This window comes from Pelodiscus sinensis, chromosome 1 (genome assembly GCF_052426305.1).
Source record: "Pelodiscus sinensis isolate ZL-2025 chromosome 1, ASM5242630v1, whole genome shotgun sequence".
Taxonomy (NCBI): domain Eukaryota; kingdom Metazoa; phylum Chordata; order Testudines; family Trionychidae; genus Pelodiscus; species Pelodiscus sinensis.
In genome coordinates, this window is record NC_143052.1 from 341,097,616 (window position 1) to 341,118,829 (window position 21,214).

General features: G+C 43.0%; 1 protein-coding gene across 1 annotated transcript in view; it reads right to left on the reverse strand.

Moving 5' to 3' along the window:
- The window catches only part of ACER3 (alkaline ceramidase 3), a 77,449-nt gene that overhangs the window by 22,995 nt on the left and 33,240 nt on the right, over nucleotides 1-21,214 (reverse strand). Inside the window, exons 3-6 of the mRNA XM_075919527.2 lie at nucleotides 20,354-20,406; nucleotides 15,209-15,261; nucleotides 8,182-8,263; nucleotides 4,685-4,720 (exon numbers count right to left, since the gene is read on the reverse strand). Of these exons, the coding sequence (XP_075775642.2) occupies nucleotides 4,685-4,720; nucleotides 8,182-8,263; nucleotides 15,209-15,261; nucleotides 20,354-20,406 (224 nt within the window). The remainder of the gene's footprint in view (nucleotides 1-4,684; nucleotides 4,721-8,181; nucleotides 8,264-15,208; nucleotides 15,262-20,353; nucleotides 20,407-21,214) is intronic.

The window sequence follows — 21,214 nt, forward strand, 5'->3', positions numbered from 1 at the left end:
AAGCTGGGCAGATAATATGGAGAGGACTGATCACAAGACTGAATGAGAGGAGAAGTGGCAGTGGGGTTAAATAACAATCTCTTAAGGCAGAGATGGGGCACTGTTTAATGTTTCTTGCCCTCAAAAAGAAAGAGCAGTCTGAATTAAATTACATGGCAAAAATGAGACAAAAAAGAAGGGGTGCTAAATTCTTAGATGGTGTGTATCAGTATATTTCTACTAATTTACACCAGTTGAGAACATGGCTCAGGAAAATCCGTACTCCAGGACAGCAACCCAGTGTAAAAAGCAGCAATTCAGGAAAATAAATGAATAATAAATAATGTATGGTTGTCCACATCCTCTTTCACATGCATAAGCCCCAAATGTGCTCCTGTAACAATAGGAGTTCTAAGGTAAACAGCCCACATGAGAACACATTAGTAGAAATAACAACATGTTGCACTTTTTCCCATATATTTCAAAGCATTTTACACAGGAAGCAAAGATTTTCCTTATTCTATATATGGGAAAACAGAGACTGAGGTGAAGTAACTTGTCCCCAATTATGCAACAATTACTACAACTAGAGGTGGAGTCCTCCATCTTCACGCCTCTTAGTACAAGCAGTCCCCGAGTTACGCGGATCTGACTTATGTCGGATCCGCACTTACGAACGGGGCTTTTCTCGCCCTGGAACTCGGGGGCGGCGGGACCACCAGACGCGCAGTGGTCCCGCCACCGCATCCTCCAGGGTGAGAAAAGCTGCTCTGGGTGTCCGTGGTCTGCTGGGGACCCCCCCACCAGCGGACCAGGGACACCTGGAGCAAAGCCTTGGAGGCACGGGACCCCGCCGCCTCCGTGGCTTTGCTCCGGGTCTCCCTGGTCTGCTGGGGGGAGGGGGAAGGGGGACGCAGCTAGTGTGCCTGCCCCCCCCCAGCAGACCAAGCTTTTGTTGTGGACGCCTGGGGTAGAGCAGCTGGGGTGCTGCCGGGTTGGTCCTGGGGGGGGGACCTACCCGGCAGCACCCCAGCTGTTCTGTCCCAGGCTCCAGAATCAGCTGCTGTTGAAACTGATCAGTGGCTGATTCCAGGAAACTGGGAGCAGAGCAACTCTGCCTCCGGCTTCCTGTAGTCAGCTCCTGGTCAGTTTCAGCAGCAGCGGCTGAATCTGGAGCCAGTTCCGAGTTACGTACAAATTCAACTTAAGAACAAACCTATAGTCCCTATCTTGTACGTAACCCAGGGACTGCCTGTACTGTGTACAGTTTGAGGTTCTTTTCGTATTTGTAGGGCATTAAGGAACATGCCTGTCTTGTCTCAGCTCTGACTTCCAAAAAGTACAAATGAAAGAAGTTCTGTTCCCCTTTCCTACCCAAATAAAAGATCTGTTCTAAAGAGACAGTAAGAGAGACAGCACATCAAAGAACTCCCTTAACAACAACTGGTATTTTTATTCATTTTTCTTACTGCATTCTTCTTGCCAACAATTTCCATCTCTAAACATTCCTCCCTTTCTGCTATACAGACAGATTTCTGTCATTCTAGTTAAAATAGCAGCCAACTTCAAGCTTTTATCACGTAACAGACTTACACTGTTTCTTTGTACAAGTATGAAAGGCTTTAACTGTCTAAAGAAACACCTGGTAAATCACTGGCTAAAAGTATTTCTTTTGGTAGCAGCTGTGGACAGAATAAAGTAGCAAAACCTGAAGGAATGCATTTTTCCTTAGAGCCACTGATTTGACCCCTCAAAATTAGTGCCTCAATGGCTTGCGTGGAAAATAGTTAATAATGTAGGAGTAAAAACTGATTATTGCTGTGAGTGGAAAGACACATTGCTGACAACTTGAGAAAAAGAACCAGAATTTAAAGTAGCATGTTAGTAATAAGATTAATTCATGTTTATTGTTCCAGTTTCTCACTCTCTTAAATAGCTCTTCCTGACATACTCTAAACACCATCACTCTCAGACACAAAGAATTTAAACACTGTAAATTGGTGCTGTGATCCTGAAGGGATCAGAACTGTAGAATCATGTTAGAGGTTTCTTGAGGGAGAAATATAAATGGAGCCACAAAGTAAGTTTAAAGTAATGCTTAAACCCTCTATACACATTTCCCAGCTCATCTTCTAAACTGAATAAAAAATTCTAAGTTTCTTCCCTGCCTCCCCAAAAAGATGAAAGAAAAAAAAGTGCTGTTATTTTAAAAGTTCTCCTCACGTCTGTTTCAGTTCTATATGTTGCTTTTCTCTGAAATTCTAAAATATGGCATTAAGTAACTGCACCACTTACATTATAATACTTTGAAAACACAAGAGTTGTTACGCATTTACATACCAGGGTGTGGGGGAGAGGCGAGCACTAGTTCTTGCCCATCCCTCTCTCCCCCGCTGCCTTTGATAAAGAGGAAGCAGCACAGGGGCAGGCAGCTCTGTAGGGGCTGGTACACGCAGAAAGCTGGCTTGGAAAGCTACTTCCCATGTGTACTGGTTCATGCCTGCACCTCCCACCCCCTGCACTGCTGCCTCTCTGAAGCAGCAGTACAAGGAGGCGGCGGCAGTTTGGCAGGAGTTGGTACACATGAGGGAGCTGGCTTGAATGCCAGCTCCTGTCTCTTCCCCCTTGCTGCCTCTGATGCAGAGGGCACATGAAGTTTCCAGATGCTATCCTCAGTCAGCCATCCTTGTGGGGAAATATCCACTCTCATTCTATATAGATACAGAATCACAGTTGCTATCCTTTTGCATTCGTAAATATCGGCACAAAAAGTCATCACTCCATGCTGGTAGTGCAGACCCTCTCCCTATCAATATACAGCCCAATCTCTGAGCATGCAAGTGACCATAAGGGCTTGGAAACACAGCCTGCTACAATTCTCTAGAAGACACAGGCTAGGTGAGTACAGATAAAGGGAATATGACACATGCACTGAGGGAGATAGAGGGCGAGAACTGCTGCTCAATACTCCACCTCTCTCATAACAGAATTAGTAGCCCAGGCCTGGGCAAAATACAGTCTGCAAGCCAAATATGGCCCGCCAAGCCACCGGATCTGGCCCACGGAGGCATCAGGGAGCCCCAGGCAGGCTCCCCTGCTTGTCCCACATGCTGCTCAGAAACATAGCTGCCAGGCCCTGTTTCTGTTTAAAACTGGAAGGGAAGGTGGATAGCTTCAGAAGCTGCCTTTAGCCCCACCACAATTCCATTAGCCGGTTTCTGGCCAGAAACTGGCCCATGGGAGCTGCCTGTTTGAATAAGAGGCAGCCAAGAAGAACCACAACCCCTCTCCTCAGGTCAGTTATTCACAAAAGCACGTGGCTGGGCAGACAGGCTGGCTGGGAAATGTTTTAAGCTCTGCAAGCAGATAGGCTGGTTTGGCTGCTGGCTGGTAAATCTCTTAGCCAGAGCCTGCCTCTAGCACTCCAGCCCTCCCTTCCCCAACCCTCTGTCACCCAATCAACATACCCAAACCCTCTGCCCCCCTCTTGCACCTATATCCTCTTCCAGATCTGGCACCCCAAACTCCTGCCCCAGATCACAATCCCCTCCTACCTTAGCTCACATCCCAAGCCCCTGAGCTCCAGTCACCTACCCTAGGTGACAACTGCCTCCTTCACCCAAACTCCCTCCCAGACTCCATTCTCACACCTGCACCACAATCCCTTACCTCAAGCTCCTTTATGCACCTAACCCCCATCCCAGACCCCGCATCTCCATTAATATGATGGAAGAGTGCGGCCTTGACCACTTCCCAAAATCTTGGAGTGGCCCCCCATCGAAAATTATTGCCCATGCCTGTAATAGCGTAGTCCCTGCTGCTGAAGCCCCTCAATTCATCTACTCTCTGCTGCTTTACTAGTGTTTTCATTCCAAAAATGACTTGTGCTTTTGAAGCCCCAGTCAAATCACTGAAATCACAGGCATAAATACCAGGAAAGCAGTGTCCCCTGTAAAGCTGGGTGCTTGTGCGGATGCTCAGGAGAGATTCTAATGCTGATTAGCAGAGCACCCACGGTTAGGTTTTGTTTCTACTGGTGATGCCTATTTGCACATGCCTCGGTGCAGATAAAAATGTATTCTGCCTATTAGAGGGAACATTGCAGGGAAGCCACAGAGAGCCAAAGAATTAGTATTCCAGATATATTTCTATGTATCTGCTGCAGCTGAAAATACTCAAGGGCAGTTTCTCTCTCACACAGCTGCCTTTATATAGAAGACAGTTTTCCTTCCTATCTTCTGACAGGAAATAGGAGAAGCCAACAGAAAACCAAACTGACTTCACTGCTATTAAGGAGCAACTAGGGCTGGAGAGTTGGGTCAGATAGCCTCTCGGAAACCAAGAGAGGAGAGCAGACAGGTTTCCCTTGCTCTCACACATTTCACCCCACAGTAGCACTGTTTATTTACATAAGATAATCACTGACTATCAAGGTAAAATATTCAGTCAAATACTACATTCATCTCATCACTCCTTCATAATGAGATACAATCATTACATTTTGAGAGAGTTCAATATTTTTTCCAGGTCTCCCAATGACAGGTCTGAAGAACAACAGTAAAAAATGTGAAAGGCAACTATTCATTTTTAAAACGGTGATGTACTACACAAAAATGACACCAACATTATTCCAACAACACTACATACATTATTTAACAAGACTGTCTTTATGCTAAAGAATCAATTGCAAAGGAATAAGATTTACCTGATGAAATACAGGCTCTTTCAAATTTAGGTAAATCTGCAAAAAGTCACAGAAAAAGTGTTACACATACTTTGTTTAACATACTGATTTACGTTGTTTTGTGTTTTGAAAATAATAAAGACTTAAACCATGTTAGAATGAAAATACATCTATCTACACAGAACTACACTTGATTAGGCAACTGAGATCTTTCCCCTGGCAATAGTAAGCACCAGAATTTTATTCTTTGAGTGCCTCCAGATTTAAATCATTATTTTAAAAAAAAGTTTTAATGGCTGCCTTAAATAGAGATGTTCGTATCAAAAAGTCTCTCAATTTATTCAAACTGTAATATGCACATCGTAAGTTTAAAATGTATTAACATTTTGAACATGAATAATCCTTGATATTCAAACAGGCTGAACTATAGTCCTCCTAGGCAATTCATTTTTCTTGACATTATCATTTAACAGACACACAGATTTTTTGTAACTTCCTATTCCTATTGATACTAACAAAAAGTTACAGTAGACTCCTGCTATTAAGGTAGTGAGTTCAAAACCTGTTCGGGAAAAAAAGCTCTCTCTCTCTCTCATATATGAAAATTGTTTCCTATAGGATGACAAAATAACATCATCACATCACAGTGTCCACAGGCTGGGGGGGCGTGGGGGTGCGAAAGAGGTAAGCATGGGTGGGTAAAGCCTCGCCCTCAGCGCTGCCCCTTCTGCCCCAGACCAATCTGGGGGCAGAACTGGGCTGGTGCGTCGCTGCTGCAGCCTGGCCTTCCCCTGTGAGACGGGGTTGGTGAGCATTGTGACCAGGCAGCACAGATCCCTAGTACCTATGAAAAGAATTATTTTTTTGTTTCAGACTGAAAGAAATGGGTTTGTATAGTTTGGAAAAGAGAAGACAGGGGAACATTATAGCAGTTTTCAAGTACCTAAAAGGGTGTTACAAGGAGGAGGAAGAAGACTTTTTCTTGACCTTTTTCTTGATTCTTCACAATCCTGCTGGAAAGGTATAACAAGTGGGGTTCCACAGGGGTCTGTTTTGGGACCAGCTCTGTTCACTATCTTCATCAGTGATTTAGATATTGGCATAGAAAGTACACTTATTAAGTTTGCAGATGATACCAAGCTGGGAGGGGTTGCATCTGCTCTGGAGGATAGGGTCATAATTCAAAATGATCTGGACAAATTGGAGAAATGGTCTGAGGTAAACAGGATGAAGTTTAATAAAGACAAATGTAAAGTGCTCCACTTAGGAAGGAACAATCAGTTTCATACATACAGAATGGGAAGCGACTGTCTGGGAAGGAGTACGGCAGAAAGGGATCGAGGGGTTATAATGGACCACAAGCTGAATATGAGTCAGCAGTGTGATGCTGTTGCAAAAAAAACAAACATGATTCTGGGATGCATTAACAGGTGTGTTGTGAGCAAGACATGAGAAGTCATTCTTCCGCTCTACTCTGCGCTGGTTAGGCCTCAGTTGGAGTATTGTGTCCAGTTCTGGGCACCACATTTCAAGAAAGATGTGGAGAGATTGGAGAGGGTCCAGAGAAGAGCAACAAGAATGATTAAAGGTCTAGAGAACATGACCTATGAAGGAAGGCTGAAAGAATTGGGTTTGTTTAGTTTAGAAAACAGAAGACTGAGGGGGGACATGATAGCCGTTTTCAGGTATCTAAAAGGGTGTCATAAGGAGGAGGGAGAAAACTTGTTCATCTTGGCCTCTGAGGATAGAACAAGAAGCAATGGGCTTAAACTGCAGCAAGGGAGGTTTAGGTTGGACATTAGGAAAAAGTTCCTTACTGTCAGTGTAGTTAAACACTGGAATAAATTGCCCAGGGAGGTTGCGGAATCCCCATCTCTGGAGATATTTAAGAGTAGGTTAGATAATGTCTATCAGGGATGGTCTAGACAGTATTTGGTCCTGCCATGGGGGCAGGGGACTGGACTCGATGATCTCTCGAGGTCCCTTCCAGTCCTAGTATTCTATGATTCTATGACCTCTGATGATAGGATAAGAAGCAATGGGCTTAAATTGCAGCAAGGGAGGTTTAATTGTGGCTAGTTTTGACTTCTATTTAGCATATGTATTGCTTTCCTACTGTAGAACTCAATGCACTTTACAAAAGATGACTAAGTATTATTACCCTCATTTTATGCATATTAAAAAAAAGCTTCCTGTCAAAGTGGTTAAACACTGGAATAAGTTGCCTAGGGAGGTTGTGGAATCTCCATTATTGGAGATATTTAAGAGCAGGTTAGATAAACATCTATCAGGGATGGTCTAGATCAGGGCTACTCAACGTGTGGCCCGTTTGTTTGCGGTCCGCGGTGCAGTTTGGATTTACATGGGGCCCAACATGCGGCTCGCGGGTGGGAGCCAAAATAAAAAAGTAATCAATATAATGGTCTTCTGTTGATATTTGTTTTAGTAGTTAAATTCCTGGACTGTCAATGCTCATGAAAAGTCTGTCATATGGGTGGAAATTGGGTAAATATTATATTTTATTAATATCAGGAGAACTGACTTAAATGGTGTATTGTGTAGTCTTGCCTTATTCTTTGTATTCTTGCCTGTCAGTGTCAAAGAAGCTATTTGCATATATTTGCATACACCTGCAACCACACTTAAGTTGCAGCCCTCTGCATGTGCTGTGAGTAACATTGTGGCCCTCAGGGCTTCCAAAGTTGAGTAGCCCTGATCTAGATGATGCTTTGTCCTGAAGTAAGGGCAGGGGATTGGACTTGATGACCTCTCAAGGTCCCTTACAGTTCTAGTATTCTATGATTCTATATTAGGATAAGGTTCAGCAATGAAACTAGTAGAGTTACTTGGCTTTATTGCTCGTCACCAAATATAGAGATTCCATCTACATTTGTTTTAGGTCCATAGTATCACCCCCGAACATACAGGGAGCACACTTAACTGAGGAACAGAATCATATTAACCTTAGCTGTGTCATTTTTATTTTGGTAATTTAATCAGCTAACTTTTAATTGTGGCTAGTTTTGACTTCTATTTAGCATATGTATTGCTTTCCAACTGTAGAACTCAATGCACTTTACAAAAGATGACGAAGTATTATTACCCTCATTTTACGGATGAGGAAGCTATAACTCAGAAAGGTAAAGAAACTGCCTAAGACAGAACAAGGCAGTAGGAAAGTCAGAAAAATAGGCCACTGGACCCATTCCCAGACCCTAGCACCTGGATCACCTCCCCTATCCTCTTCATATGAAAGAATTTTCCAATTTCCACAAAGTATTTTGGATCCATTTTTATTTATGGATGGGATTAAACTTTCTAATAGATAAATTACATTTTGCACAAAGTAATAACAAACTAGGTCTCCGCAGCATTGAACAGAATTATTCCCCTGTGCCCAATTTCAACAGCAAGCAATAAGGAACAAGAGGTGGAATTTTGCCAGGTTAATATTCCTTAAGTGTTAGGAAAATTGCGAATACATATGTGAAAGTTCTGCATAAGAAAAGGTTACTTACTATGCTGACTATGAAACTCAAAGTTATTAATACAAAAAGCAGAGGATAATTGACTGTGTTCTTGTGCTTGAAACATTCATACCTGAAATAAAACACACAGAAAAGTTACATGCCCTATTTTATCATACAAATGGTAAATCTTACAGGAGGTAATAACATTAAAAAGAGCCATCTGCTGAAGATTAAAGGGACCCTGTGATAAAAGTGGCATGAACCTCAAGGCCCTACCACTTTTACAGGTGGAGGCTATTTCACCTGCAATAAATATTGGCCTGATATTTACTCAATTATATGTTACTAAACGAACAACTTATTTAGAAAAAAATACAAGCTAATACATGCAGGGAAAGATAGTCCAATGAAAAGAAAAAGGCTGAGAAACAATAATGCCTAAAAGACCTTACTCTTTTTGGACAGCAAAATTTGATGTAAGATTGATGTGGTTACCAGGAAAAAAAACACACTGAAATCTTCACATAGTAACATGTAGCCTCAAATTATACTGCGTCAGAAAGCAGAAAAAGACATGGCTATGGTGCAATCATTTAGATTGCTGGGTACAGTTCTGAGAACCACATCATTAGAAAAAGCGACAAGGAGTCCTGTGGTACCTTATAGACTAAGATATATTGGAGCATAAACTTTCTTAGGCAAAGACCCACTTCATCAGACATGCATCTGACAAAGTGGGTCTTTGCCCATGAAAGCTTATGCTCCAATACATCTGTTATTCTATAAGGTGCCACCGGACTCCTTGTCGCTTTTGCAGATCCAGACTAACACGGCTCCCCCTCTGATACTTGATCATCAGAAAAGAGTTTGATAAAGTGGAAATAACTCAAAGAGCAACAAACATGACTGGAGCTGGAGGAATGAATGTTTAAAGAGCTAAATGATAAATAAGGGTTAATACGGGGTGGGCAAAATTGCCTCTGAGAGCCAGATCTAGCCCACATAGGCCCTGCTGCTCCCCCACCTCCAGGCCAATTAGGGCCTGGGAGCACCCGAAGCCTTCTCTGCTCTGCCCCTACCCTGCGAGCAGCGTGTGGTGCTTCAAAGCGCTGCACACTGCTCGAAGGGTGGGGGCGGAGTGGAGAAGGCTTTGCATGCTCCCCCTCCCCACCAGGAGCATGTGGCGCTTTGAAGCGCTGCAGGCTGCTCACAGGACGGGGGGGGGGGAGAGGGAGGAGGAGGGGGAGTGGAGAAGGCTTTGTGCGCTCCCCCACCCCTAGGCCAAACAGGGCTGGGGGGTGGCGGGGCGGGGGGCAGGGAAAGCTGCATGAAGCTTCCTTCCCCCGGCCCTGTGAGAAGCCCTCGGCACTTCAAAGTGCCACGTGCTCCTGGCAGGGCGGGAGGAGGCTCATTCGCTCCCCGCCCCCAGGCCCTGATTGTCCTGGGGGTGGGGGAATGTGCCAAGACTCTTCCAGGGCATGGGTGCCTAGTGGGAAGGGAGGACAAAGGGGCTCCCCCACCAGCAGACCAATCATGGTCTGGGCTTGGGGAGTCCCGCCCCTTCCTGTTTAGACCCCGCTCCTTCCGGCAATTTTTTGAAGTGGCCCCCGGGCAAAAATTATTTCCCACCCCTGGGTTAATATGTCTACAAAGCACCACAAAGAGAGGATAATTACTTAGCCTTATAGTAATGGGATGAAAGGGAAGAAAAATATACACTTTTATTATCTGGAAAAAAAATCTTCAAGACTGGAAGATGTATGGCTCTGAAACATCATACTAAAAGAAGTGTAAATTCTACTGCTTGAGATTTTAGATTAGATTAAAACAAGGACAATGGAATGTTCTTTACTAAGCTATCCTACATTGGCAAGCAGATGAACTAGATGATCTAAAAATGGCCTCTTTTTCACCTTCCATAATTGTACTGAAAGTGCTTATATTTAAGAATTTACATGCATTATAACTGCTCACTGTATATAATTTCAAGCAAATTCTATTAATAAGTGTCACTTAAGTCTATTATACTTTTAAAAATATGGAATAACCAATATGAACCAAAAAACGGTGTTTGAACTTTGTTCTCTTCTCTGGATCAAATTCAATTCAGGCAAAATAACCGCAAAAGAAATTTCAGGAGGATAACATAAAAAAATGGAGAAAAGTTGTTCTCTCTTGCCTCAGAGGGCAGATGAGGCAATGGGGTCAAATTACAGCATAGAAGGTTTAGATTAAATCTCAGGAAAAACTTTCTAATGGGAAGAACAATAGGACAAAGGAACAGACTGCCTAGGGAGGTTGTGGAAGCTCTTTCACTGGAGGTTGGATAGCTATCTGTCTTGGATGGTTTAGACACAGGAAATCCTGCACCTTGGAAGGGGGTTAGACTCACTGAACTAGATGACCCTAGTGGCCCCTTCTAACCCTATGGTTCTATGATTCTAGGATGGGTTCTGATTAAAGCAAAACAATTTTAAAGAATTAAAATATTATGGACCAAAGTTTTACATCATAGCTGGTCTAAACGGCAATGAACGCAGCTATGATATTTTACCCCAGCTAAGTATTTGCCCCAACACTATTCTATTTCATCCACAAGCCACAGGCAGACATCAATAAAACTATACCTATTTAAGTAGTCAAACTCACTGCTAGGTAACAGGAACAAATGGCTGTTTCATTGATGGTGATGGGTGATCACTTGTTGCTGAGTATGATCATCTTCCATGGGAGCTGTGAACCATCAGGTGGCTGTTAATGCTGACCCTTAAACCACAAGTTCTATTACAAGGAGGACAGATGTTTCCAGGTACAGCAGGAGGCTGCTGACCATGACTAGAAGCCAGTCTCCCCTTCCTCTTGTGCCTCTTTTGGGCAAATTCAAAATGCACGCAGCCATTGTGTAGGATTTCTCTCCATTTTGAGCAATGTTAGGCGAGTGTCTCCCAAGTGTCAACAACAATGTTGCACTTCTTTAAGTTAAAATAGTGCTTGGAGAATGACGGCATGCTAGACAAGAAGTTTGGTGTCTGTTTGAATGTCATGATCTTCAGAAACCTTGTGCCGTAAATGAGCAAATGCTTCACTGGCACATCTTAGACCATTCTGGATTTCTACATCAATATCTGCCTTGGATGAAAGATAACTTCCAAGGTAGAAAAAATGATAATCATTCTCCAATGCCTCGCTGTTGATTTTAATAGATGGGACATATGGTACCCCATTTGGAGAGAACTGATGGAGAACTTTGATCTTCTTGATGCTGAGACCAAGATATGCATAAGCATCAGCAAACACTTTCAAGATAGCTTCAAGATCTCTCTCGGAGTGGGCAAAAACTGCATTGTCATAAGCATACTGAAGTTCCACAATAGATGTGGTAGAAATATTACTCTTAGCTTTCAGCCTGCTAAGCCTAAACAGCTTTCCATTCATTCTGTAGATAATTTCAACACCAGCTGAGAGCTTCCCAGCAATTAGGTTAAAAATGATGGCAATAAAGTCCACAAACATGATGGGGGAGATGATATAGCCCTATTTGACTGCTATTTGTACTTTGAAAGGTTCACTCTGGGAGCCAGTGCTGCTCAGAACTGTCGCTTTCATATTGTCATGAAGCAACTTTAAGACACTGATGTATTTATCAGGATATCCAATCTTGGAAAGTACAATCCAAAGGGCACAGTGATTCACTGAGTCAAAGGCTTTAGTTAGATCAGCAGTTCCCAACCTTTTCCAGATGGGGACCCATTTTGACAATTCAGGAAGACTTGGTGATCCAAGGCAATTCAAAAACGGGTGGAGGAGGGAGGGCAGAGTCACCTGGGGAGACACTTGGCGACCCTTTTGAAATGTAACGGCAACCCATATTTGGGTCCCGACCCATAGGTTGGGAAATCCTGAGTTAGATCAATAAAAGTCATGTACAGTGGTTGGTTTTGCTCCCAATGCTTTTATTGCAGCTGCCACGCAGTGAAGATCATATCTGCAGTTCTGTGACATGGTCAGAAGCCATTCTATGACTCTGGTAAAATTTCTTCTGACAGAGGCAGAAGGATCTGCGCCAGAACTTTGCCTGCAACAGGAAGGAGAGAGATACCCATTGAAATGAGGGATACCTTGATTGTTATCTTCTCTAAGAAAGGGGATAAAGCAGACTGTGGAAACTATCGTGGTATCTCCACCTTCATCCAGATTTTAAGCATAAGCAAGCTAAACTGCCAAATTAACTCTGGTCTTTGTATACCTCTTGCAAATTGGGAGGTCGTTGGGGGATATGCTCAAGAACTTCATCTGCAAACATGTAGTTATGATTAATATCTTCAAATGTTCTTTCTAGCAAAAATTAATGGTTTTGCTATCCTTCAAAAGTGTGGTTCCATCCTTAGAGCAAAGGGGGGTTTATGCCATGACAAGCTGGCCTATAAACAGCCTTAATGGTGCTAAAGAACCCATATATTATGGGTGTCCACGAAATATCGGAGTTCTTGTGCTCTTTCAGTCCACCATTTGTTCTTTAGTTCTCTGGTTTTACATTGGACTTGCACCCACACCTTAGTATTAGCGTCTCTTTGTATTGCAATTTCTATCTTTCTGCGAAGCATGAAATGCCATTTTCTTCTCACTGATGAACTGCTTGATTTCAACATCATTCTCAAACCAGTCCTAACGCTTTCTGGTGTGGTAGCCTATGGCTTCCTCAAGTATTGATGATTACTGCTTTCAGCTGGCTCCAATGTTCCTTAATTTCTTCCAGAAACTCTGATGGAAGCTTTTCTTCTAAGACTGCTTGGAAGTGGTCATGCTTAATGGGGTCCTTCAGAGCCTCAACCTTCAACTTGAACCTGATCAGCTTTTTTTGCAGCCTCCATTTGGGTGCAATCTTAATTTTCATTGTGGACTGAGTGAGGTGATGATCAGTCCAGCAGTCATCAGCACTTGTCATTGCTCTTGTGAGACATAAGTCACTACAAAATCGAACTAGACATAGTTGAGAAGATGCCAGTGCTTTGAATGTGGGTGTCTCCAAGATGGTTTGAACCTGTCTGTTTGTTGAAAAAGGGTGTTTGTGATGACAAATTCATGTCAGCATACTTGAACAGAAGCAGAATTCCATCTGAGTTGCTTTTGCCAGCTCCTTCTTTCCCGATTGTTTCTTTTCACAGGTCTGAGTCTTGTCCAACACGTGCATTGAAATCCCCCAAAAGAATGATCTTATCTTCTTTAGAGGTCTCCAATAAAATGGTTTACAGCTAAGAGTAGAAATCTTCCTTTATGTCCTCACTGGCGTCCACTGCTTGTGCATAGGTGCTCACAATAGTTACTTGTTAGTTTTTGGTGAGCCTCAGTGTCATACGCCGCTCACTGATGAATACGGGCAGCTCAGAGAGGCACCTTACAAGCTTGTTCTTTATAGCACAGCCTGTTCCATACAATTGATGTTCATCCAAAGACTTTCCCTTCCAGAAGTAGGTGTATCCTCCATTTTCCTCCCTAAGTTTTGGACGAGGTGGCAATATCTATGTTAAGCTAATTCAATTCACGAGCAATGATAGCTGTACATCATTCTGGTTGGTCACTGTGTGAGTTGTCCATCAGAATATGTGTATTACAGATTCCAAAGTTGAAAAGTTTCTTACATTTTTGACCGCTGGGGTGGTGAACCTGCTTGATGTGGCTATCCAGCCAAGAGGAAAAGAGGCAAGACTATTTTATGGCACTTTTTCTAGTACCCTCCCCATGTGGGGTGAGCAGAGTGGGTCTTAAAGAGGACTGCTCAGTCATGGGTGCAGCCACCGAGATGCTTGACTTGCATCAGCCCTCGAGCAAGACAACTGAATCACACACCCAGAGCCTGTGTTTTGGTCTGTGACTAGGAACTTCCAGATCTCTCTGTCTCATTCCTGTCATTGCTCGCCAATCACCACCGGTCTTCTGACTTGTGCAGGTGTTTTCCCAAAAACTGGAAGATGCCTGTGTAGGATTTCTTTTAAAGTGGGGAAACTGGTGCACAATAGTCACCACACTGTCCTTGATAGAGGGTTTGAAACCAATGGCATGAACACCATGACACTTGGAGATCCTCTATCTTCTGCATCCTTCCATGGATCACCATCTTGTAGTGGTGGAGAAGCTTGCGTGTTCCAATGACCCCCGAGAGCAATGCTGCCTGGAGTCGTGTACTCCCTTAGGGTCACCCATGGCAGAATGGTCAAAGGTGAGGTTCTAGACAAAGTGTAATCCAAGAAGTCCTCAATGGAAGAGCAGACAGAGGATAGCTACACAACAGTTTCATCTCTGTTTCATTAGTTGGATTTTTAAGGCACAGCCCACTATGTTGTTTCAGAGATGGGCTGTGACAGGTGGGAAAGACAGTAATGAATAACTTGACTCATTTGCTGGAGTTGCAAAATAGAACACAGCTCCCTGAACAAAGAAGGAGAACAACTTTGGATGTGCCAAAATGATAGTTTTTCCAGGACACTCATCCATAAAGTATTTAGTTTCCTTGAGAATTTTTTTAAATAGGTATAGAAAGTGGGTTTGACCAGAATTTAGAAGTTTACATTTGGAGCACAGGTCATATCACATTGTCCCTAATGGATAATAACCATGCTGTTTTTGCAAGTTTCTTAACTCTTGTTTTCTACATACTAAATAATGCTTAATTTTAACTGTATATAGTGCTTACCATCTGCAAAGTGTTTTTTACAAATATTAATTCAAGATCCCTGTTAAGTAGAGAGGCAATTTGGCTTATTTATTCGCATTTCTCAGGGCTTATCACAGTATTATCTTTATCCAAAGTTTTATGCTTCATTTACAGCTAGGGAAATAAAGAGATTAAGCAACCTGCCCCTAGTCACATGGAAGGTCTAAGTTAAAAAAGCCAAGACTAGAAGTCAGACTTCCTGCACATTAGATAATGATTCTTTACAGTTAGTGAAATTGTTGACTGTATTGAGTACTGCACAGATATTTTAGCATCAATTTCAATATAAGCAGATTGGATCCCATGTATTACATTACATAAAAGTAGCTTTCAAATATTAGAAACATCTGACAAAATACTTACAGGCAGTAGACAAACACACAACAACTGTATATCATTGGCAGCTCATCCAATAGCTACAAAAAGCAGAGACACACCAAAACATGAAAATTACTTTTAACTCATACACTCTGATGTAAGCTAATTAAGGGGAGTTACTTGTTAAGTAGAGCTTTTTAAAGAAGTTTTCATACCCAGCTTCTTGACTGTATTTTATATATTACAGGACACCAAATGCTTCTCAATATTAGAAAGCCAGATGAATATTCTTGGTTAACTGAATCTTTCCAATATTACATTTTACGAGAAAGCATGTGTTCACAGATCTCTGCCATTTTCATTCTATGTTCCTTTAAAATATTTACGAAATTTCCAGGAATTTTTTTTAAAATCCTATAGTACAGGACCTACTTAACCCATGTGCTTCATAACCTGCTCAAAACATTTAGGCTACGTCTAGACTACATCCCTTTTTTGATAAAGGGATGTAAATTAGGGACATCGATATTTCAAATGAAGCCAGGATTTGAATTTCCCACGCTTCATTTGAATAATGGCAGTCGCCACTTATCAAAACAGGGCTTTTTCCTAACCCCCCCCCCCCCCCAAAAAAACCCAGCAGTTTAGATGGGGCATTTTCGACAGAAATGCCCCATTTCAAAAGATCCTGTACTCCTCCATTTTTTGAGGAGATGAACCACCCACAGTTTGCTTAAACCATTCTTTGCATTTTTGAAATTTCAATTTTTAAAGGTGTGATGAGGCAGAGCTACATGATCAATCCATATAGTGCCTTCTTTAAAAAAAAAGGCATGTTCATAAATTAAGATTCCATGGAAGAAAATAAAACAAAACCAAACAATTAGTATAGCCAAAATGTTCAAAACTGGACAACCTCTGAAATGCACATTTTGGTAGCTTTCAAGGACAAAATAGTAGAGTAAATCTCCTAGAGGTTCAAACAGATTCCAACTATGTGAGAACCAATTCCCTGCATAAGACAGCATGGTCCATGGCAAGGAGGAGGATGTGAATCAATCCTTAGAGAGAAGTCTGAACGGCTGGATGCTCGAGCACTGAGGAACCTTGGAAAGTGACATGGTGAGCTGATGTAGCTGCCCACTAAACAGTTTTGGCAAATGCTTTTCAGGCATCCACTAGAACAGGTATTCTGAAGCCCTTGCCTTTTTCCCTTTACTGCCCAATTCTGTCTGATTGCCTGTTTGCAATAGAGTTAATTATAGCTCCTGTGAAAGTTACCACTTGAACCACTGTGAATGACGACTTTCCAGTGTTGATCCACAGACACAATGAATAACAGGACGGAATGTACTTTTTCTGCCAAGGGGGACTTAACTAGTAATAAGGGTAATTGTGAATCCCTCACATTTAGATTAGCTGCTTCTATAAACTAAACATTGAGTGCTGTGTAGCAATTGGAACTAGAAGTGTCCTTGCACATGTAAAAGCTTTGGTATTTTATACATTAAATCAGTGGTCACCAACCCATCAACTGATCAACCGGTCGATCGTGACACCCGTAAGAACAGATTGCCACAGGCCAGCTGGCTGACCCTCTGTGATCCAGCCCAGATGGAGTGCTGCGCAGCCTCAGCAGGCTGAATGCTGTGGCAAGCTGGACTAGAGCAAAGAGGTACAGCTGCCCAGCCAGCTGTCTGCGGCATTCAGCCCGCCGAGGTTGTACTGGGCTCCAGCTGGGCTGAATCAAAGAGGGGCAAGGCTGCCCCTCTTTGTTAACTCACCAGCTGGAGGGAAGGGGTGCACTTGCGCGCACATGCATGCATCTCTGACTCTTGCCTCCTGCTCCAGGAGAGGGCTGGGCTGGGCGGCCAGCACAGGTGGTATGCTGGGGCCCAGGCTACACCGCACTGTTCCCTGAGAGTTGTGTGCAGGGTCAGGGAGCCCCTTCCCCAGCACCCCGCTGCACCTGGATGGCTGTGTGCAGGTTCACGGAGCCTCTTCCCCACTGCACCGCTGTGCATGACTGGGCTGGAGCCAGCCCTCGGCAGCCCCAGACTCTGCCTGCCCCAGCCCCAGAGCCATTGCCTGCAGACAAAGGGCTGGGCTGGGCCGGGAGGAGACTATGCTCCCCCCTGCACCTCTACCCAAAGCTGTTCCTGGGAAGCTGCGAGTTCCAGTTCTGCTGTCCTGCTGGTGAGTGCGCTGGGGGCACAGGGATGTGGTGGCAGGAGCAGAGGTGAAGGAGGATGTGCGGGCGGGATGGGGGGGCAGGGGTTGCAGTGAGGAGAATGGGGCAATGCAGGGGTGCAGGCTGGATGGGAATCATGGGGCTGATGGGTGTGAGACTGGAGCAGAGGGAAGATGTGAGGGGGGATACAATTTTACTTTGCAGAAGTGACACTTTTCTTTACTCCACACTTCGACTCCCTCGCCAGCTACCTGTTTGGCTGCAATCCCACCCTCTCACCTTTTCTGCATTACTCCCCTAACCTCCTCCCACCCCCAAACTCCCTCTCATACCTCAACCCCACACCCTTTCCTGCCGCCAAAATCCCTTCCAGACCTGGTTCTCCTAACCCTGTCCTGCACTCCACCACCCACCCGGATCCTGTATCCCTATCCTACACATTGAGTTCCTCATTGTTAGCCACACCCAAGAGCCTAAGGGGTCCACAAAATCCACTAACTCCAGAACCTCAGGAAAGTAAATCTGGATTACAAGAAGCCCTGAACCTCAGTCTTCCTTGCCCCTCTCCCTCACCCCATGCGGGCTGGAATGCCAGAAAACTGAGGTGTCTCAGTTGGGGGCCACATCAGTGAGGGTTGGGAGGAGTTTTTTGCTTCTCATTTGTATGGTGCCCAATTAATTTTTCTGTGGGTCAAGCGCCCAAAAAAAGGTTCCCCATCCCTGCCATAAATAAAGAAAATGTTGAAACCCTTTTGTGTTGGACATACATTAATATTTTACTTTATTTAAAATGAAGTTTGATAAACTAACATGAGAAAATTAGAATGCTTAATCTGTTTAATAATTTAAATTAAACCATTCTCCCCAGATGCAGCACTAGCAGAATGGTTTGGGCGTAATTATGTAATTAACGGTGAGTTTCCATTAACAACAGGTAGTTCATGGAAAGATTTGGAGTGGGTGGGGTCTTAAGGGGTGGGGTCTCAGGGAAATAATGGGGTAGATCCTGGCTTGCCCTGACATTTAAAAAGTGATCTTGGGTGTAAAAAGGTTGGAGACCACTGCATTAAATACACATCATGGAAGCTGTATGCCTCCAATAAATTCCATGGACATATGGGAGAACATTATGGAGGCCATCACCACCCTAAACTTGACTCCGAGAGGATGAATGTGTCTTCTGTTCTCAGGTACAGGACAAAGCCCTTTAAATTCTCCTGAGAATGACTTTATATTCAGATTAGAATGTTCATCCCTACAGTGTATTGCTAAACAACCTCATGAAACTATGGTACGCCCACATCTTGAATACTGTGTACAGATGTGGTCTCCTCACCTCAAAAAAGATAATTTGGCCTTGGACAGGGTTCAGAAAAGGGCAACTAAAATGATTAGGGGTTTGGAACTGGTCCCATATGAAGAGAGGTTAAAGCGACTGGGACTTTTCAGTTTAGAAAAGAGGAGACCAAGGGGGGATATGATAGAGGTCTATAAAATCATGAGTGGTGTGGAGAGGACAGATAAAGAAAAATTATTTATTAGTTCCCATAATATAAGAACTAGAGGACACCAAATGAAATTAATGGGTAGAAGGTTTAAAACTAATAAAAGAAAGTTCTTCTTCACACAGCGTGTAGTCAACCTGTGGAACTCCTTGCCAGAGGAGGCTGTGAAGGCTAGGACTATAACAGAGTTTAAAAAGAGCTCGATAAATTCATGGAGGTTAGGTCCATAAAAGGCTATTAGCCAAGGGATAGAAATGGTGTCTCTGGCCTCTGTCTGTCAGAGGCTGGAGAAGGATGGCAGGAGACAAATCGCTTGATCGCTGTCTTCAGTCCATCCTCTCTGGGGCACCTGGTGCTGGCCACTGGGCTAGATGGACCTGTGGTCTGACCCAGTACGGCCATTCTTATGTTCTTTTGTTATTCCCAAATGGAGAAGCGGGGCAACAATTAATGCTTTCCCCAGAGTCTTGACTTCAGTGCCAAGGGCAGATGCACATCCAGAAACAGTTTTATACTGCTACAACATTAAGCAATACACAAGGATACCATTGGACAACAAAATAATCCTAAACAATAACTTTCAGTATGAAATCAGAGCTGCAATATAGCTTAACATTACAACATCACAAGTGAAAACTATAAGGCTGTGTCTACACTGGCACCCCTTTCCGGAAAAGGGATGCTAATGAGAGCAGTCGGAATTGCAAATGCCGCGGGGGATTTAAATATCCCCTGTGGCATTTGCATGAACATGGCTGCCACTTTTTTCCGGCTTGGGGTTTTGCCGGAGAAAAGCGCCAGTCTAAACGGGATCTTGCGGAAAATAGGAATACTTGAAAGTAGGAATAAGGGATCTTCCGGAAAAGGGCTTATTTTCCGCAAGATCTCGTCTAGACTGGCGCTTTTCTCCGGCAAAACCCCGAGCCGGAAAAAAGCGGCAGCCATGCCGCGGGGGATATTTAAATCCCCCGCAGCATTTGCAATTCCGACTGCTCTCATTAGCATCCCTTTTCCGGAAAGGGGTGCCAGTGTAGACACAGCCTAACAGTCTCCTAAAAGGTAAAGTCCTTTCTACTAAAAATAGACAATTTTTTACAGTACTGGTTTAGAAACCAGTATACATTCCTGCATGTACATCAATATCAATGGCTAACAAAGTAGGGCTCACACTTGATCTATGCTGAAAGGAGTTATGCCCAGTGACCTACAAGGAATACTTAAATTTATTTTACATGTAAATCAAATAAAAATAGATTAGCTAAGAACAAATTCCTAACATGACATGCTTTGTTTGCCTTTAGAGTGAAAATTCTTTTGACATCTCTGCCAGGCTTAAAAGGTACTTAAACCACCACTTTTTTTTTATTCCTATCAGGGAAAAGGAAATCACCAAAAGCATTTGTTTACTCAATTTAAACCCCCCAACAAATGCATGCTAGGGGACAATAGTGAGATACCCATATGAGGTTATTTACATCTGCTATTAGTACTAACCTGCATTTCATACTTCAGGGTCATGTGGAAGCACCAAGATCCCAATCCAACAGCTGAAATCAAATCAAAACAAAATTAGCACAAACTTTTGTTAAAAACATGTTACAAAATACATTATCTTAACAAATTAGCTACCCTGACAACAGATCTTTTAACATTGCAAAGACATTTTCAGTCACCTATTCAATTTTTAATGCCTTTTAATTGACACTTTGATCATTGAAGAGCCCACTGAACTTTTTTAAAGAGATTGCCCCTCAGCACTCTTTTCCATAAAATGGTAGGCGAGCACCGATCATTAAGATCATTGGAGTATTATGTCCCCACATATTAAATGTATTAGAACTGTTCAGAAAGATTAAGATAAATAGTTACACAATATTGTTGTCTGGCTAAATAAAAACAACAAATCTATGGTATTTTGTTGATGTTAACGGAAAGGTTTTAAAAAATGTATAGATTATTATTTCAGGCCATGGGAACCAGATTTGAGTTCAGATTTCAAAATCAGAATCAGCTGCAGCTGTGGATTGCAGTTTATGTAAAACTAATGGAACTAATCAGAAAAGACCGATCTTTTCCATTTCTGACTTCTCTGAAGTTCTTTATATACACACCTGGCTGTATTTTTATTTGACGCATTTGCCCTTTCATCTCTGCAATTACTTCTGGAGTTAGTTTAAAGACACTACCTTGCTTGGATATTATATACTCTGTTTTTCTTAGGCACAATGGAGACAGATTCTTAAACTATGTCAAGACTACAGACTTCAGCCAACATAGAAATCAGTCAGGGGTCTGGTCCCTGACCATCACAGCTATGCGGGTATAAGCCCCTGCTACAGAGTTAGGGCTGGTCTA